Source organism: Sitophilus oryzae, unplaced genomic scaffold, assembly GCF_002938485.1.
Source record: "Sitophilus oryzae breed Bouriz unplaced genomic scaffold, Soryzae_2.0 scaffold_552_pilon_pilon, whole genome shotgun sequence".
Classification (NCBI taxonomy): Eukaryota; Metazoa; Arthropoda; class Insecta; order Coleoptera; family Curculionidae; genus Sitophilus; species Sitophilus oryzae.
This window is the reverse complement of record NW_022147143.1, coordinates 6,011-26,207: the sequence shown is the minus strand read 5'-3', so window position 1 is coordinate 26,207 and position 20,197 is coordinate 6,011. Positions and strand designations below refer to the sequence as shown.

At 35.8% G+C, this 20,197-nt stretch overlaps 1 protein-coding gene across 1 annotated transcript; it reads left to right on the top strand.

The window, feature by feature from the left end:
- Positions 1-21: 21 nt before the first annotated feature.
- Positions 22-20,176, top strand: LOC115887103 (protein capicua homolog). Its single transcript, XM_030906424.1, has 12 exons — positions 22-949; positions 1,014-1,230; positions 1,292-1,927; positions 2,156-2,497; positions 6,465-6,571; positions 6,676-7,095; positions 12,828-13,051; positions 13,103-13,524; positions 14,113-14,475; positions 14,701-14,938; positions 17,229-17,721; positions 18,055-20,176. The coding sequence occupies exons 1-12, from the start codon at positions 674-676 to the stop codon at positions 18,184-18,186; spliced, it is 3,870 nt and encodes a 1,289-aa protein (XP_030762284.1). The 5' UTR covers positions 22-673; the 3' UTR covers positions 18,187-20,176.
- Positions 20,177-20,197: the final 21 nt, after the last annotated feature.

The window sequence follows — 20,197 nt, the reverse complement described above, 5'->3', positions numbered from 1 at the left end:
AGGGGCTTCTTGTTTTATTTCTATTTGTTGCGTTAAAAATATATTTGACAATGTCGATTAATAGCAAATTATAAATTGAATATACATATACGCTCTTAGAGATTATCTTTACTTATCCCATCATTTAAAACCAATTTTTTTTGAACTAATAAACAAAGAGATGTCATTCCCGTCAATTCGAAAATTTGGCAACATTGTACGGCCGATCGACGACTTTTAATTCAAGGAAATTACAAATTATCCTTGTTTTCTAGGTGTTAAAAAAGCGTGTTAGTTTTAAAAATAGTGAATTTATACAAGAAACACAATGCAGAAGGCGAAAGGGTAACCAAAAGTGTTTAATAAAATGAAAAAAATGTTAATACATTAGGCACTTGACTAGTTGACTAAGGAAGAACAGAAGCTGTTTATTTACTATTCAATACTACAACAATTCATTCATTTAAGTGTTGCTCATATATTCATAACATATTTTTGGATGAATAAATAACCCGTTCAAATGATATAATATGTAAAGTAACGGAATGTGAAATTTCGGAATTTTTTTAACTTTGAAATCTGGAGAATTGATGTAATATTACGAAAAGAAAACATGCTCCACACTATTAAGAAACCTTTCAGAACATACTCTTAAGTTTAAAATATCTTTAACTGATAAGCAATAATATACAAAATGGAAATGGTGGTTCGAAAACTACCAAAGAAGAGAAAATTTGATCCCGCTGAGTTAGATGAAGCAGGTCAAACTAGTTCATGTATTCCAGTGTCTGTAGTTCAAACTGCTCCAGCTGGTACCCCTATTACGGCTGTAGATTATTCTTATGGCTTACGTGCCCCCCATCCAGCTCCTCTCCCTGTAGATTTAAGTGAATGGCGTGACCATCGTGTACTTGCCAAGCAAGGTGATTGGTATATTCCGGGAGTAATCAGAGAAGCTGGTCCAAAAACTGTAAGGGATATAGATTTTGGCATTGGCCATATATTTTATATTATTTGCAAACCTTTTTTTACAGATTACTGTTGCTTTGGATATGAATCAAGAGAAAATAACATACGAGAATGTATTTGATAATGAGTGCTACAATGTTATTAGTGATGCCAGTCCATCAGTAAACCAAATTAGTGTGTGTAGTAGAGTATGTGTACGTCATAATCAGAGTATGTTTGTCGAAGGTGTAGTATGTAGTATTCTTGAAGGCCAACCTGTAAGATTTGTAGTAGCTGTAATAGGTAAACAGTAGAAATAATAGATTTTAAACTAAATACTGTTATATGTGATTTCTGTTAACAGGGGAAAAGTCTTGTGAGCTAACAGTAAAGAGAGCTGATTTGCGTCTTTTAAGACCACCATGGTGGGATGAATTAGAGCATTTGGAATTAGCGAATACACAAGTGACCGAGTTTTGTCATACATCTCCTCCTATGTTACACACACCTGTTAGTACTTGTACGCCTGTGTCAAATGGGCGTATGTATGATGAGTTTTGCGAGAGCGAGGATGAATTGCGTTCGGAAACTTTTACCGAAGAAGCTAAATTATCTGGAGGAAGCAAGCGTAGCAGCGTTCATAGCAGAGGTTCTTCGTCGAGTAGCGTTAATTCACGTAGTCAACCGGCCACACCACACAAGTATAAAAAAGGTGATGTCGTTTCAAATCCAAACGGTATTAGGAAAAAGTTCAATGGAAAACAGTGGCGTCGCTTGTGTTCGAAAGATGGTTGCAACAAAGAAAGTCAGAGAAGAGGATACTGCTCCCGTCATCTCAGTCTTAAAGGAAACGGACTGCGAGGAGCGCCGTTTGCGAGGGCGAGCAGCAAGCAAGAAGGTGAAGATACTTCTAGAGATTCAGAGACGTCACCCAGTGGCCAAGACCGACGTGTCGCAGGGCGCTTCGATCAAGAAGAAACTGATGTTGCAAATATATTGGGTAAGTGTTTCTGCTTCGATTCAAGTGACCTAATAAAGTGTTCTCAAGTTTTAAATGTCCATTACATCACATCCTATTTCAAGGTCTGCTAGCAACCCACTATATTAGGCTTCTGTCTAGTATGTGTTTTACTTTAGCACAATATAGCTAGACGAAAGGAAATCATTAGTGTAAACGAATAATCAACAAAGGTATCTGAATAAATGACAGCATTTCAATTTTATATAGTGTCAATGGGCAGTTCACGTTCAGCTACACCAGCAGCATTTTCCCCGGGAGTGACGGGCTCTCCTGTAGGTCGCCTGGGAGCGCCCTCCCCTGTTACAGTCGGTTCCCGTCAGAACGTGTTCTTACCTATAGGCGGGGGTGCCCCCGCGTATCCACCGTACCATCAACCTGTTATTCGTCCCGAACTGGTAAGGCCTGTGCAATCTGCTCCCAGTGTGATTAGGGTGTCCCCCCGGCCACGGCCTTGGCCCCCTGTGGCTCAGATGGACTCCTCCCAAGTGGTTTTACAACACGGACCAGCGTCTGAAGACCGGCCCACGCCTTCATCACTTTATCCACAACGTAAGCCTTTCGTATTGTTATCGCTGAACTGTTCCATACTTGGATTACATTTAGAAAAGATATAGCGTACCTGGTTTAAAAGGTCCGCAAGATACACATAAGAATGTGACGGCTTGCTGTATCTTTTAGCATACTTAATCAACGACTCTATGCAATGTCAACACTCTGGGTCATCATAAATAGGTACTGTCACGGAAAAAGTACTGACTTTGAAGTCATATATACTACAAATTCGGAGTGCTACAAATTCGGTACACCTTACAGGTACGAGCATTGGTATCTCGGTAACCGTAATTCGAACATGGTTAAATTGGGGCAAACTTGCGTTTTGGGATGTTCACCAAGATGACATCAAAAATGTTTTAAAAATTTTAAGGATTGCCGAGTTATTTGGAAAAAAACGGTTTTTTTTGAAAATCAATTTTATTTTTTCCTGTCGTTACTTTTTAGAAAAACAAAAAGCTAATTGCGCATTCTCATATCCACTTTATTAGGGCTATCTGATAGTATTTTTCGATTTTCAAATTAGCTGATAATTTGTAAGATACAGAGGCCAACTTAATTTTTTTAAATACGGACCTGCATTTTTTATTACAGGTTTTGAAAGAACGCGGTCTCCCGAGCTCCCGAGCACAATGACACTTTATACTTTTTTTTTGTTTTGGGTACCTTAATAACAACATAACTATTTAATTATTTTTTAAAATAATTTCAACTGGTTTTTTGAATTATTTAATCTGATTATATTCATCGCAACAATATTGATCAGCGCTAATAACACTGAATAAGGCAAATCGAGCCAAATGAATAATTCAGATAAATAATATCCAGATCAGTAATTTAAAGATATTATTTTTTATATTTTTATTTTATTAAAAAACTGTTTTTATTGTGAATTTGAAATCTCAGTGTACGATCTAATAATATGCATAATATTAATCGTAGTTATTATAAATAAATCAACTTCTACAAATTATGTAGTTTCTAATGGTCCACTCGAAAGGGTTACCACTCTCCCTATTGCACATTAAGTATTATATAAAATAATATTTATTATTATTGCATATTAAGAGTGGCATATCATTGTTTTCAGAAGATAGAGTTCTTTCAAAATCTGAAATAAAAATGCAGGTCCGTATTTAAAAAAAATAAGTTAGCCTCTGTATCTCACAAATTATCAGCTAATTTGGAAATTTAAAAATACTATCAGATAGCCCTAATAACGTGGCTATGAGAATGTGCAATTAGTTTTTTGATTTTCTAAAAAGTAACGACAGGAAAAAATAAAATTCATTTTCAAAAAAATCCGTTTCTTTCCAAAAACTCAGCAATCCTTGACATTTTTAAAACTTTTTTGATGGCATCTTGGTGAACATCCCAAAGTGCAACTTTGCTCCAATTTAACCATTTTTATATCTATTACAGTTACCGAGATACCAATGCTCGTACGTCGAATTTTTAGCACCCTGTATAGACCTCGATATAGACACTGTTGTCTTGAAGATGTGGATCAAATTTTAAAAAATAATATAGTATACCATGTGATGCATCGGAACACGGGACATAGGAAATCCCATGTAAATTTTGAAAAGGTCAAATATTATCTCCCCAGATCATTGTATGCAAAAATTGTATTAGACTTTTTTCAAGAGGCGTTAAAGTTGTACTGTCGTCCAGAATTTCGTTTTATTTGGAATAGGCATCTAAAAGTTATTTACAAAAATCCACCTTCAAATTACTAAAAATCTATAATACGGCCCAGAAGAAGCTACAATTAAAATACCAGCAAAAATATGATTTTGTCATTGTCACATTCGATGTCACATTTTTTTTACAAGAATTTATGTGGTTTGGAAAGGGTGGTTATTTTTTTCTGAATTGGAATGATTATCTACAAAAGAATGAATTGTACTGAGAAAAGTATTTGCTGTGTATGACTTGTTTGCTGGTAATTACTCGATAACTTGCAGGTCTCGCTCATACCACATATGTCCACAATAATTTAACAAATTAAATAAATATTTGTAACTGAAAGAACTTTATTAAACTATATACTAATTAATAAAATGTTTCACATAATCTCCAATCCACAGCCAAACAATACCCCAAATGACTGTAAAATTCACTCCTCAAAAAACACAATACAAAGCTGTTAAGGGGTGAATTTTTAGCATTCCACCGAGATGTCGTTTTTAGTCCATCTAAATTTCTGTATTTAATATGCCTATAAAAACGGATTTTGAGTGTGCTCCACAGGAAGAAGTCATTCGGTCAAAGATCTTGTGGTCTTTTCTTACTGTATCCTCAATAGACGGGAGTAGTGATGTAAAGGATAATATTAGTAATATTATGTAAATTACGGCAAGATCGGTAACATTGGAAATATTGCTTTTTTTCGTTCTACTCTTTTTCATTTGCCCAGCTCTAAAATAAGTAGATATTTTAAATTTACCATCGTCATCAGCCGCAACAGAAAGAACCTTTAATACTTATGGATTTGTTCATCGGCTAAGAAGACAGACTTACCGTGGAAAGGGTCGGAAAACTTACTTTTACTTATTACCCATTATTATAATTTACTAAATGGAGAACACCCAAGAATGGTAGAAGGTGCTGAGAAAGAAATGGGAGAAGAAGAGGATACCGATTTCGAAGTAATAAGCTGCATAGGTCAGTCTGACTCTGGCTAGTTTAAAAAACATTCTTGTCTTTTTTTGTAATGTTTTTACAGTTTTGAAGTAAAAAATTATATTTAAAAAGCTGTTTTTTATAAATTAACAATGTTACCGTAATATTACCGATTTATAAATTACCGGTAATTTTACATCACTAAACGGGAGTCAATATTTCTCTTTTCTTCAACATGAAGAATATTCAAGTCATTGTTGTTTTCTTCCCTGTTCAATTATTTTTTTCTTTCCACTTCCATGTTCTTAATACCGTGCCTTTAGTTTCAAACCTCTGGTTTATTCTTTAAACTCTTGACTTATTCCGTATAGGCTTTCCGGAGACTTTCTGAGAAATCTAACAGCGGGAATACTATTTGCAGAAAAATGCCGGTTTAACCATCGTAACTTTTTCAGAAGCTGCGAAAATCATAATTTTATACAAAATTACTCTGTTTGGTACCTTCATATATTTGTAAACAAAATGTAACATTAATTTGACAATGACACGATCATATTTTTGCTGGTATTTTAATTGTAGCTTTCTCTGGGTTGTATTATAAATTTTACTAATTTGAAGGTAATAGATTTTTGCAAATAACTTTTAAATGACTATTCCAAATGAAACGAAATTCTAGACAAAAGTAAAACCTTAACGCCTCTTCAAAAAAATCTAATACAACTTTTTCATAAAATTATCTGGGGGAGATAAAATCTGACCTTTTCAAAATTTACATGGGATTTCCATGTCCCGTATTCCGATGCACCACACGGTATAACATAATAAGAATATATTGAAACGTTATATAATTTTTTATTCTTGTACTCTGTTTCATGAAACAACTTGTTATAGTAAAAAAAAAATAACGGAACTCCTAGATTGTGGACTGAAATAGAGCACACCGTTTTGAAAATTTATTTAGGAGTAAAATGAAAAGTATCACATACCTACTAATTATTTTTAAAGAAATTTTATTGTACCGTATATAATATGATTTAGTAATAAAATATTGAGATATCTATATATATCAAAAGATGTGCTCTATTTCCGTCCACAATCTAGGAGTTCCATAAATATATTTTTTACTATAAGAAGGTGTTATCGTTAATTAATTTCCAAGAGAGCAGTCGTATATAACGGAATATTAAAAAATAATATCCTAAAAATCTTAAAGGAATAACATTCTGCTGTGAAGCTTTAAATAAGGGGTTTGTTGTAAAAACCGTTGTTTTAGTAGAGAGTAAGATTTTAGATATCTTATAAATATTTAAAAAGTTATAGCTTGACTTTCCTTCCTTAGGGCGAAGAGTGTTTCTTGTACAGCCCCATGACAAAAATGTATTGGTCATGAAGAACGAGGCCACGGATAATCATAAAATAGAAGAAACAAAACCTTTTCAGCGACAGGTAGGCCTCTTTTTGTTCCTATATTTTAATATACATAGTCGGTAGAAATGGTAGAAAAGACAAAGTGAACAATTTGAAGATTTTAATATCTGTTGATAAAATAGGTGATTCAAAGTGAGCATCTGCGACAAGCGGCCGTTATAGTGCGGCCAACCCAGCTGGTGCCTGTGCTGCCTGCGGCCCAACCAAGAGGCGCGCTCACCGGTGTCATAGTAAGCCCGGAACAGAGCGCGGAATCCAGCTGCCAGGCGCCGCCGCCTCATGTTGGCAGCCCGGCATCCGCGTTCGCCGTTCCCTGGCACGCGGTGGTGCCCGTCTTGGGGGGAGGCCGCGCCCCTATATCGCCCGGCGTCGACCTGGGCGAAGACGAAGCCCCCGAGGCCGACAATCTGCCTCCGTCCACTGAAGACGATGACGACGTGTTCGAGTCGGAGAACGGCGATCACGTGGAGCCGGGAAGGCTTGCTTGTCCACCTCAGCGACGATCCCAGTCTCTCAGCGCCCTGCACACCAAGGAGGCCAAGGTTCGTATAATAATAATCTTTATTTAGCAAAAATGCTACTTAACAACAATTTTTAGCAAAATAAAAACACTAAATCACCACAATACACCAAAACACTTTTACTTTTACACTGGACGCGCGTTTCGCTAACTATGTTAGCATCATCAGCAGATGATTATAAACTGTTTTGAACTCCAAATCAGTAAATGATTATTTTATATTTTACTTGATGCAAAGCAGGAATATTGTGATATTGGCCAAGTTGGCTATTAAAATGCTGGCTTATTTCAAACCTTTCAGTCACGTGATTAGCACTTTGTCTTGTAAGCCTAAAATGTTCAAAGAAAACTTTTCATTGGAATATTGAGGCTCGATTTACTCTGAAAATATTAACACAGTAAGATATTAGATAAATTTATGTGCAAAAATGTCGATTTTACCTAAATAATTTTGATTATTAATTCTGTGGTCATCTAGTAGCAATTCTAAATCCTCCTCATCACTACTTTCCATGGACGACACGTCACTAATACTATACTCTTCGTCACTCATTACGATTTAATTATGATATCTATTCTCAAGTCTTTAATTAGTTGAACAGCCCGTTTAAATTATTCAAACATATACGAGTATAATCAAATTTGCTATAATAGTTATGGCGTGGTTATAACGGTAATACGCATGCGTCGAATGATGAATTTTGTAAACCGTTCTGACAGTTTTCAAACAGTTTTCAATTTAAGATGGAACAGAAAACAAATGATTTACTAACGGACAGTAAATCCGGGTGAAACGCTTTTCAACTTCTGCGCAAACTCCTTACTGTAAGAAACTGTTTGTTACGCGGGTTGGAACGAACCTATTGCCATACCGAGTTCCATTGCAAAATGTTTAACATTGTTTTTACAGGTGTGTTATTACATCCTATAATGATTCTCATACACTTATTTTGTAATAATTATTGTAACCTATGAAGATCTCGCCTTGTCCATGCTAATAGTAATGAGTTACAATATTGAAAATGTGGATAGATTATTGTATTGTAAACAGTTTTTCTACTCCACAGAGTCAATTCTTTAGACACTCTTTTAAACATTCCTAGTTTTTTACCTAGCTTTTTACACATATAGTCAATGTACAAAGAGAATTTCAATTGCAGGTCCAAAACAACACCCAGATACTTAATTTCCGTTACAAGGTTTATTTTCTCTTGATTAATGTGCACTAGAAAATTATTATCTGTAAATTTCTTACAATTTATTTAACTTCCGAAAATCATCGCCTTCGTCTTTGAAGCATTCCAATTTAAGTTTATTACCACAAAGCCAATTATACAAAATATCCAATTCGCTATTCATTAAATTGACGATTCCGTTAAAATTGCTTCCCGCAACAGAAATTAGAGTATCATCAGCAAACAAACTAACAAATGATCTATTTATAACCCTATTCATTTCATTAATATACACTAAAAACAATAATGGTCCAAGTACACTTGCCTGGAGCACTCCTAATTTATTTTCAATGTCCAGTGACACACTGAGTTTAATTCTAGTTTTTTGAAACCTTTCACTTAAATAACTACGAAACCAATCAATTAATCAATTACTGTACTTTTAATAACATAATTGTACAGTTTTTCAATTAGTATACTACGGTCTATAGTTTCAAATATACCCTGCAGATCAATAAATACACTAACCACCAAGTTCCCTCGATTTACTTCATTACACCACTCTGAACACACATATTGCAGCGCGGACTCGCAAGAATGTTTTGCACGAAACCCCGACTGTCCACAGTAGATAAAGTTTCCCTTTTCCAAGTATTCTCTCAACTGTTCAGCAACGATAGTTTCCAGAATCTTATCCACTAAAGGTAGCAAATTAATTGGTCGAAAGTCCTCAGGTTTTTTTGCGTTCTGAACTGTTGGCACCGGTACAATAGTATTTATTTTCAATTCTTCGGGAACTTTACCCGTAGACAATGATGTATTTATCAAATAAAGCAGTGGATAACCCACTATACAAAAAATACTTTTCATCAACTTTGTACTTAGTACATTATCACCTGTCGACTTATTTTAAATTGAAAAACTATTTTTCTTTGCCGGTGGCTTAATGTAACCCGCGAAAAACTGGAAAATTCTGTCTCTACTGCTTTTAGGCTATTCGCCAATTCTAAGGTACCACGAGGGATACTATTTGCAATTTGTGTAATGCTATCTCTATAAAATATATTAAATTTATTCTCGACCTTTGTGTTGCTGTCCTCACTTTCAAATTGAATCTTTTTCCATTCCACACTACCCCGATCATTCGCAATGAGCAGCTTCAGTGTGTGCCACATTCGATTGCTATCACCTCTACACTTGTCAATATTTTGTTCATAAAATTTTATTTTTTCTGTAGATACATGAACAAAGTTGTTCCTCTTTTGTTGATAATTTCTCCAATCCACTTGAGCTCTAGTAAAATGAAATTTCTTATATGCTTGATCACGTTCATTCCGTGCTTGCAATACGGTAGCGTTCATCCGCATGACGGCGATTAATTTTCTTTAAGGGAGCTATGGAATTTACAACTTCATTGATATTCTGTATGAAGTCATCTATATATATAAATCTGACTGTCCTGACTGATACTGACTCATCAACGCCCAGACCAAACCCTTGACCCTAGAAAGCTGAAATTTTGCACAGGGGTTCCTTTTATGATGTTTACGTAAGATAAGAAAGGATTTTTAAAAATTCATCCCCTAAGGGGGTAAAAAGGGGGGTGGAATATTACAATATTTTTTATTTAAAAACGGTCAAGTTTCCGAAAAACGCTGAAACACGTATATTTTATTTTCTTTTTTACATATTTTCAGATTTTTAAAAATGTATACAGGGTGTTTCTGAAAAATCTGGTCATTGATTAATCACGATCCTGCTTAAAGCGCTTGACGTAAAAAGCTGATTTTTGGAAAACGGATTGACTTTAGGGTGTAGAGGTTCGATAAGAAGGGATTTTTCGAAACTCGAATTCTAAGGGGTGAAACCGCCCCTCAAATATTAGAATATTTTTATTTAAAAAACGGTCAAGTTTCGAAAAAACGCTTAAACACGTATATTTTATTTTCTTTTTTACATATTTTAAGATTTTTAAAAATGTATACAGGGTGTTTCGAAAAAATCTGGTCATTGATTAATCACGATCCTGCTTAAAGCGCTTGACGTAAAAAGCTGATTTTTGGAAAACGGATTGACTTTAGGGTGTAGAGGTTCGATAAGAAGGGATTTTTTGAAACTCGAATTCTAAGGGGGTGAAACCGCCCCTCAAATATTAAAATATTTTTTATTTAAAAACCGGTGAGTTTTTCGGAAAAACTCTTAAACATGTATATTTTATTTTGTTGTTTTACATATTTTAAGGTTTTTTAAAAATTTATACAGGGTGTTTCATAAAATATAACCATTGAGTAATCACGATTCTACTTAAACTGCTTGACGTTTAAAGCTGATTTTTGGCAAACGGATTGACTGTGGGGTGTAGAGGTTCGATAAGGAGGGATTTTTCGAAATTCCAGTTCCAAGATGGTGAAACCACCCCTCAAATATTACAATATTTTTTATTTAAAAAACGGTCAAGTTTCCGAAAAAACGCTTGAACACGTATATTTTATTTTCTTTTTTTACATATTTTAAGATTTTTTAAAAATGTATACAGGGTGTTTCGAAAAATTGATTAATTGGTCATTGATTAATCACGATCCTGCTTAAAGCGCTTGACGTAAAAAGCTAATTTTTGGAAAACGGATTGACTTTAGGGTGTAGAGGTTCGATAAGAAGGGATTTTTCGAAACTCGAATTCTAAGGGGGTGAAACCACCCCTCAAATATTAGAATATTTTTTATTTAAAAACCGGTGAGTTTTTCGGAAAAACTCTTAAACATGTATATTTTATTTTGTTGTTTTACATATTTTAAGGTTTTTTAAAAATTTATACAGGGTGTTTTATAAAATATAACCATTGAGTAATCAAGATTCTACTTAAACTGCTTGACGTTTAAAGCTGATTTTTGGCAAACGGATTGACTGTGGGGTGTAGAGGTTCGATAAAGAGGGGGTTTTCGAATTTCAAATTCCAAGCGGGTGAAAACGACCCACAAATATTACAATATTTGTTTATAAATACGGCGAGCCTTTCGGGGAAAACACTTGGACACGCATAATTGATTTTGTTTTTTACATATTTTGAAATTTTTTAAAAAATCATACAGGGTGTTCCAAAAGTTGGGTAATTGATTAACCACGATTTTGTTTAAACTGCTTGACGTAAAAAGCTTATTTTTGGCAAACGTATTTTTCGAAAGTCAAATTCCAACGAGATGAAACTACCCCTCAAATATTATACCAAGTTATATAATAATATCGCCATATTGTTTTTTCTCATGCTGACATAAATGTAAGAAAATTTTATCTTAGTTTGTATGTTAATGGAAATTCTTGCTTTGCTTGATCATCACCATTACAAATGATTAATCCGACGCGAACGAAGTCGCGGGTACACACTAGTTGTATATAATTTCTACATCTGTTGAAGTATAATTCTAATGGTGCGTTTAGACTTGAGCACGCAGCAACTGATCCTCCGCGAATGCTCAAGTGTAAACGGCTGTGAGCGCACGCTCACTCTGAATCTGTCTGTGCGCGAGCAGCCGCGAATGTGAGCCGTCTGGTGTCGGTTTTTGGTCTGTGCTCAAAGGGATTTTATGTGTGCGCGAACGCTCAGTTTGCACCGGCAATTTGTTTTGTCTGCGTTCGTGCGTGTGTGTGTGATTTTTTTTTCGTGTTCTTTATTAAAATTATGGAGTGGATCAATAAATCTTCGTTATTATTAATTGAAGAATATGAAAAGTTGCCTATATTATGGGATGTTAAACATTCTTTGTATTATTAAAAATAAAAAAACGCATGGCAAGATCTTGTAAATAAAATTAATATTGAATATGTCGATATTAATGAAATTGCGATTCTAAAATTTGTATCTTTTGTTCGTAATTTTTGGTGTTATTAAATTTTGTAAATATTCAAAGTCGGGTCTGGTCATTCTTGTAAAGTTTTTGAACTGATCATAGCCCTCCTCAAGCACTAAGTTGTTGCAGTAAATTATATCGATTTCTAAAAATTTGGGTTTGCCACCAGCGACGATGTTTTCGATTTTTCTCCTTTTTAATAATTAAGCTGTGCATAACAATGACTGCAGCCTCGACTATCTCTTGGTCGTCCATTATTTTCGCCAACACAACTCTACTCAGCGCGCACAAATGGATCACTTTATTCGTCGAAAAATAAGTTTTTAATTTGAACGGAGCCGAGAGCGCGAACGAATGCCGTGCGCGCACGCTCAGCTCGTGCGTGCTCAAGTCTAAACGCACCATAAGACTTGGTATAAAGTTCCGCTGTTATCTGGTCCATGCACTCTTCATTAAGTTTGCGTTTATAGGTGTCTGCTTTTGTTGCCTTGTATAATCACGTGATTCGAGATAGCATCCAGTAATCATGTGGTCTGATATCTGTGGAACATTTCGCGGAGTTTCCACAATATTATAATCGTTGGTAAATATTAGGTCGATCAATGACGATGATACATTAGTTATTCTTGTGTTGTCTTTAACAATTTGAGTAAAACCGGCGTCTTGGCTTATAGCATATAGTGCCGAGCCCCTTCCAAGTTGACCTATATTCCGTATTTTCTCTTTGCACCTAGAATAACAAGGAGCGCATTCGAAGACCTATGAATGCCTTTATGATATTTTCCAAGCGGCATCGTGGGCTGGTCCACCAGAGACATCCCAATCAGGACAATCGCACGGTGTCGAAAATCCTAGGCGAGTGGTGGTATGCGCTGGGCCCGGCGGAGAAGAAAAAGTATCACGAGTTGGCGACCGAAGTGAAAGAAGCACACTTTCGCGCTCACCCTGAGTGGAAGTGGTTAGTTGTTGGTAGGGCATTTGGTGAGATTCTCAAGTTGTTTTTTTCCAGGTGTAACAAGGACCGGCGCAAATCCTCAACAGGTTCGGGCCGTAGTAAGCTTAGTTCCACCAGCGAAGGAGACGTGCCTGTCAGTCCCGGTCCTATTGAACGCCCTTTGGAAGACGAGGATGACGACAATTTAGTCATCGTGGATGCCGCGCTGTCACACGACATCGATCTTAAATGCAAAGAAAAAGTCACCGACTCGGACTCGGAGTCCCACTGCGACATAGACGTGGGGTCGCAGCCTGGGGGGTTTAGTCCAGCTACTCCGTCTTTTCACGGTGCATACTCTTTTCAAAACCCCATTAAGAATGTGCCGTCTTCACCGCAACCAATTAAAGTAGAAGATCCGTTAGCAATCCCCACCCCTGACGCCGTGTTTAGACCGAAAACTTCACCTTTGACGCCCACAACCGCATTTTCTACAGGTAAGTGCTCAAGGTGGAGAGAAACGGTCGCTACGATTTAAGGTCGATTCTCACTATACCTTCCATATCAGCTCCCTTCCGTTTCCCTTCCTTTTACATAAAATATTATATCATGTAAATGAATAGGATAACGCACACTAGACGTTCCGTTTCCCTTCCGTTCCATATCCTTTCCATACATTTTTTTGGCGGACGGACTGAAGCATAGAGTTGAAGACTCAAACGTATCGGAAACAGCATTCTCAAGTTCTTACATTTGTACCAGCTCTGTTAAAATTTTGCTGATATTTATTCATTCTTTCACCTCTTAATTAAATCTATTACCTTTTTCAAAAGATACAAATTGTTAAAATAAAACTTTCGTAATGATATAAATTGTACAATAAAAAGTCAAAAGTATGGAACTGATACGGAATGGAACCTTACGTATAGCGTCAATACAATAAAAAATACGGAACGGATATGGAATATAAACGGAAGGTATAGTGAGAATCAACCTTTACTCGGAAAAATTACTATTATATATGAACACGTACGGCCTGTAATGCACCTTAAATATGGGCTTTAATTAATTTTATGGTCTCGTAGCTAATGGGCCCGCATTGACCATTCTGAAATCGAGCGGCAACCTTAAAGGCACGCCTGACAGTTATCAATCCCCACTGGCAGTATTGATCGGTAGCAACACTCCGACGTTGTGTTTAGCGGCGCCCGAGTCATCGGCCGAAAGACAACCGTTCATGGTGCAGGTGGCTTCTACGGCAGCCTCGGAGTTACCAGTCCAGTGCGTTTATGTCCAACCCCAGAACTACGAGTCGGCTCGCGGCCTCGCCTTTCAACTGCCCAATCTTCCTAACTCCGGCGTCGCTTCCAGCCATTCGGTCATAGTGAGCCAGCAGTCACGGGTCCATGCACCAGAAGAACATGTTCCAACGACGCCAAATAACCCAGGTCGGTATTTGTTATCAGCGCCTCTAGGTAGTGAGTGTACTATTTGTATATAGGTTCGTTTTTGTTATTAGTTAAACAATTATTAACATTAATTAACTTTTATTAATCAAGACGCGTTATTACAAAGTCAAGGTTAGTTGTCACCCTAACCTATAAGTTCTATGTTGCCAACATAACTTAACAACAAGTAGATATGATACAGTGATGGACGCGTACGATTCTTAGGTGCAGCTTTTACAAGGCAGAAGCTGGAAGCGGGTTGCGGAGAGGAGGACGCGAGCCGCGAAGGAAGCGGAGGCGAGTTCAAGTTGGCGCCGACGCCGGCCCAGCTGGGCCGCGCGCCGCTGCAGAGGCGCCAGTCGATGGCCGCTACCACGGCGCAGCCCGGTCCCGACACCAGTCCCGACGGCCACTGCGTCAAGAAGAGCTTCTTCAAGCGCAACATCGAGGATGGCATGGACAGGTACGTTGCCCCTTGCGGCGCTTCTGTTCCTTTTTATACCGGTGCATATTGCATTTCTTGTACCACTAACTTTTAACAAGAAAGTGTCTACTTATTTGAAGGAGCAGGAGTAGTACAAATTGTTTTTAATATTTATATCTCGATTTATATGTGAAATTTCTAAATGATTATTTACTATACAGGGTTGTTCACCATATACGACACGGAATATTGTAGCTAAACGATTAGATTTTTGCAAATTGTAAGTTTTGGGTTCGTTGAAGGACTATTAGAGCTATAATTTAAAAAAAATATTTTTACAAGATACATACATATGTACATCCCAAATAAATAAAAAATATCAAAGTTGTATTTTTTTAAATGGAATACCCTGTATCTGTATATTATTACATTTTTAATTTCTACGATTAAAATAAAGTTAATTTTGATTAAGGTTTACCGCACTTTAATCTTACCGTTTTTGAAATATGTAGGTTTTTGTCAAAATACAGTAATAATTTTAATGCTTCATTTGTCGGCCAAAATGGCGGCATTTTTGAGGTTTTTGATTTTTTAAAATTCTATATATTTATGAATGGATCGGGTTGAAATTATATATATATATATATATATATATATATATATATATATATATATATATATATATATATATATATATATATATATATATATATATATATATATATATATATATATATATATATATATATATATATATATATATATATATATATATATATATATATATATATATTATATAATATACAATATATATATATATATATATATATATATAGGTATATTGTGGGGGTATATACATATGAAAAAATATATGGGCGACCATCTTGAAAAAATGACAGTTTAATGACATGTCAAAATTTCAAAGTCAACTGATTTTGATAAAAATCGATATATTGGATGGCCATGGGCCAAAATGAAAGAAATAATTTTGAGCTGTCAAATTTGACAGCTGTCAAAAAAATTCCAAAGTTGTCCGATTTTTATAAAAATCGATATATAGGATGGTCATGGGCTAAAATGAAAGAAAAAACATTTTGAGCTGTCAAATTTAACAGCTGTCTAATTTCTTTTAAATTTATTCGATTTTGATAAAAATCAATATATAGGATGGCCATGGGCTAAAATGAAAGAAAAAAATTCGAACTGTCAAAAAAATTTCAAAGTTGTCCGATTTTGATAAAAATCGACATATTGGAGATCCCCTCTACCCCATTAAGATATACTATTAGGATGCCCATAGGAAGTTATTTAAGAAAAAAAATTGAGTTTAAGTGTGTGGCACTGACAAACCAGCATAACTAAAAAGTAGAAAATAAATTTTAGAAAAAAACTTTTAAAAACAAGCTTTTATTTAAATACACTATAAAGAAAAAAATAAACTTTTTCTTTAAAACCTTTATTATGAACTTATAACGTCATTACACAATTTTATATTATATAAAAGCTTGTCGCGTGATTTCTCTACATCGATAAACAAGTAAATTAGCTAAAACCTGTGTCTACCCTGTCTCATTTTCAAAGTTTGTGTTATTGTAGATTACTAGACCAGGAATTGCAAGATTAAGTTGGCGTTCCAGATATTTATGAGTGCAACTGTACACTCAAATCTCGAGCCAAGCTTTTATATAATATTAAAATTGTGTAATGACGTTATAAGTTCATAATAAAAGTTTTAAAGAAAAAGTTTATTTTATTCTTTTTAGTGTATTTAAATAAAAGCTTGTTTTTAAAAAAGTTTTTTTTTCTAAAATTTATATCTTTCAATATATTCGAGATAAATTCCTTTCTTTCGTCTTTCGGGCTACATAACGGAGTCGGAGATTCACTTGAAAGACAACAGACTCACTACGCACGCGTAACACGAAAAATAATCAAAACCGGTTCCGAAAAACTAATGTTTTATTTCTAGTGGCATTGAGCATTGTTTTTTTTTTATTCTGCAGCTTGGCTGCCGCCTAACACTTTAAAAAGGAAGCTGTTAAAAATTACTTTTTAAATGATTTTTAAATGACTTAAGTTTTTTCTAAAAATATTTTTTTTTATTTAGGAATAAAGATTTAAATCACAAGTCATTTTGAAACAGACTTAAATTTTAAGTCTTAAGTCAGCTTTCGAAAAATGACTTAAAATCAAGTGACTTAAGTCATTAAAATGATTTAAGTCCAAAAAAGACTTAAGTTTTCTGTGAGCTTGTAGCTCTGTGTGTATATATGTATTTTAATTTACTAGCCCTGGTGCTAAAATAAAGATTATTATTATATCGCCTTAGAGTACTGGACGCCGTCAACTTCGAGGCCAAGTTCTCGTCCTTGCCCCGTTTCCAACCGAATGAAGGCCAGTCTCCCAGCGCCATCTCCATCCCCAGTCCGGGGCTGTTCGGCTGCCGTCTGCGCCCTCCCTTGACGGCACCTGCCAGGGGACCTCAGGAGGAAGGCCCCCTCGGCCACCCGGCTGAGGCGCCGCTCTCGCTGCCCTCGGCGCGGCCTCTGGCCGGCACCCACTTCTTCGGGCCCGACTTCAGCCTGGAGAGCGTTCGAGAGCTGCAGGAGGCCGAGGAGGCCACTTCGCCCTCTCCGCGGACGCCACGTACTCCTGGGACCAAAGACGCGGACAAGGGCCACCGCCGTATCCTCGAGCAGCGCCGCACGCTTGTCATGCAACTTTTCGCCGAGCATTCGTTTTTTCCCACCTCACAGGCGACCACCAAATTCCAAGCAGAGCATGCGGATATTTTTCCGACCAAAGGAAGCCTGCAGTTGAAGGTAAATATGCTTCATTAATTCAAGTTAATGGCTCAAAAAATACGCAAAAGGCAGACTCGACTAACGGAACCATCCCACGGCAACAACAATATAAATTTCCGATCGATTTGGCCATGTATTCAGAGAGCGACACGGTCCGCCTTCACCGCCTCTTATAAACCTTATAAATACGTCTCCTCCGGAAGCGTATAACGCTTCCGCTCTCTATGGGGATGACGCCGTCATAGGGCGCCACCTCATTCCTCTTCCGCGTCCTCTCATAGAATAAACTAACTTAACATGGTCGTACATTATCGGCAGTGTCACGCCTTTTCTAACATTATTTTCTTCTAGATACGTGAAGTGCGGCAGAAACTGATGGCACAGACGACCCAGCTGACCCCTTTGACGCCTAGCGCAGGTCCGAACCAAGGACCTTCTTCTGCTGGCCCGCAGGAACCTCTCAAAGTCTCGTCCAGCAGCTAGCCCGCCTTCTACGAAGGCATTGTGTCTTCCTTAACTGGATGTTTTCCACCGACACTTTTTTAATCGACATAGGGGTTGCGTTCAGTTCTTTAACGAATTATAGTTGCTTAAATGCAGTTTGTGGAAAAAGTCGTTATCTATAATAGCGGTTATTATGAATATCTTAGTAAGGCAGGCAGAGGTAAATAATTTGTTAGTCTGTAGAGCGTCTTAAGTTGTGCTCATTCTAACGACCTTTTGTCATTGGATGCAATATTTACATTTATTCTTTAACTTTATACACATACATATTTATTTTAACTTGGATCGATTTAGTTATCTGATCAACACAAAAAGTTTGCTGGGTTATTTTTAAAATTTTGGTCGCTTATTTTTGTCTTGTATTGACATGAAATGGCTTTACTTTGAAATTTTAACTAAATTATATTTACCTTTTACTGAATATTTTTAATAACAAACAATTTTGTTCGTGTTGTGGCGTTTTTAAAATACAGGTGGTGTTAGAAGGCCTTCAATGACACGAGGTTTAAATATGTAATTTAGGTAACGATAACATGCGGAGTGTATATGAAAACATATTTTCTCTTTCCTTACGACAGTAGGACCATTTTGTGATTTTAAATAATAGTAACACATTGCTCTATTTTTTGAGCGTTTATCTATTACTTATCGCTTTCAAATATTAAACTTAAAATAATCATCATAATAATATAAAATTATTATGAATGCAATAGTTTGATTGTTTAGATTTATTTAAGATCACGTGGTATTTTAATACCTATTCAATGCAGTTCCCATTTTTAAGTGAAAAATAGATAAATTATTATGATAGTATGATATAATACTTGAACTTGAAACATTTTACATTGTTTTGCAGCTATTTAATAACAGGATGATGATGTCGATATTAAAAAAAAAATCCGTACAGTAACTTTAGGAAGCAGCATATATTCCTTGATCTACTTTTTAAGATTGTCCATAGAAAGTTTTATTATTTTTCACTTAATTTAACTAAATAGTCTTGAACAGCTATTATAGGATAAAAAAAATGTGTGTGCACTATGTGCGCATATTTGAAGTGAAACTTCCTGTTACTTTTGTCTGTCTGTCCGTTTGAGAACTCCATTCGGGTACCTTTATCCACGTGCCGAGTTTGGTTCCAATCGACCCATAATTAAAAAAAATCCTGGTTAGGGGCATCAGTTCGAAACGTCGAGAGCGTCATCCTGTAGCCCGTCCCCAGTTATGTCGAAATCGACCCACATTTTTCTTCAATATCAAATCCTTAGTCCCATCCTGATGAAGATATCAACGAAACGTCGTCAAAAATGACTCTTCGAGCTCCATCTACATTCCGGGTTTCAGCCCCCTAGCTCACAGGGCCCGAGTTACGACGATCCGTCTTAACCCCCGATCGTTACCACTTTTCTTGACGCCCCTCGTGTGTCACGGCCTTGAATTTTTAATCCCATCGTGCTTAAAGAAGTTTCATTTCAAAAACATTTCAACTTTTTCCTTCTGACGTTTCAGGTGATTCTAAAAAATAGCCTATTCTACAGACAATTCCTGTATAAAAATTTATCAAAAATGTAATTTTCTTGATATACCCATAAGTTTATTAATGTTTTTATGAGGGGAAAAAGAAAGATTTTGATAAATTTTCCTTTTGTGTTATTTTATTTAATGGTGCTCTTAATTAATTAAACTAACTTAGAAAAAATAAACATGATTATAAAAAATGTGCCACTGACAGTAATCTTAAATATATATTTTATTAGATCATTGAACACCTTGTGCAATAATAGTGTCGTCACTCTTTACAAATTGTTATAATACTCTTATATTGAAGTAACTTATCTAACTTGGAGTAGAATTTCGAATATAATTATTAATTTAAACTAATCATCACAAGTAAAGAACGAAGATTTTCAGAATTAAATTCGTCTGAGTTTGTATTACCGTACAGCTGAATAATCAAATTTTTATATATTTTGAAATTTCTGTTCTTGTA

Excerpts from the sequence above, each read along its gene's own strand:
- LOC115887103 (XM_030906424.1), top strand. The coding sequence starts at position 674 with ATGGAAATGGTGGTTCGAAAACTACCAAAGAAGAGAAAATTTGATCCC. Across the intron at positions 13,525-14,112 it reads CACAACCGCATTTTCTACAG|CTAATGGGCCCGCATTGACC; the intron begins GTAAGTGCTCAA and ends ATGGTCTCGTAG. Across the intron at positions 14,939-17,228 it reads ATCGAGGATGGCATGGACAG|AGTACTGGACGCCGTCAACT; the intron begins GTACGTTGCCCC and ends ATATCGCCTTAG.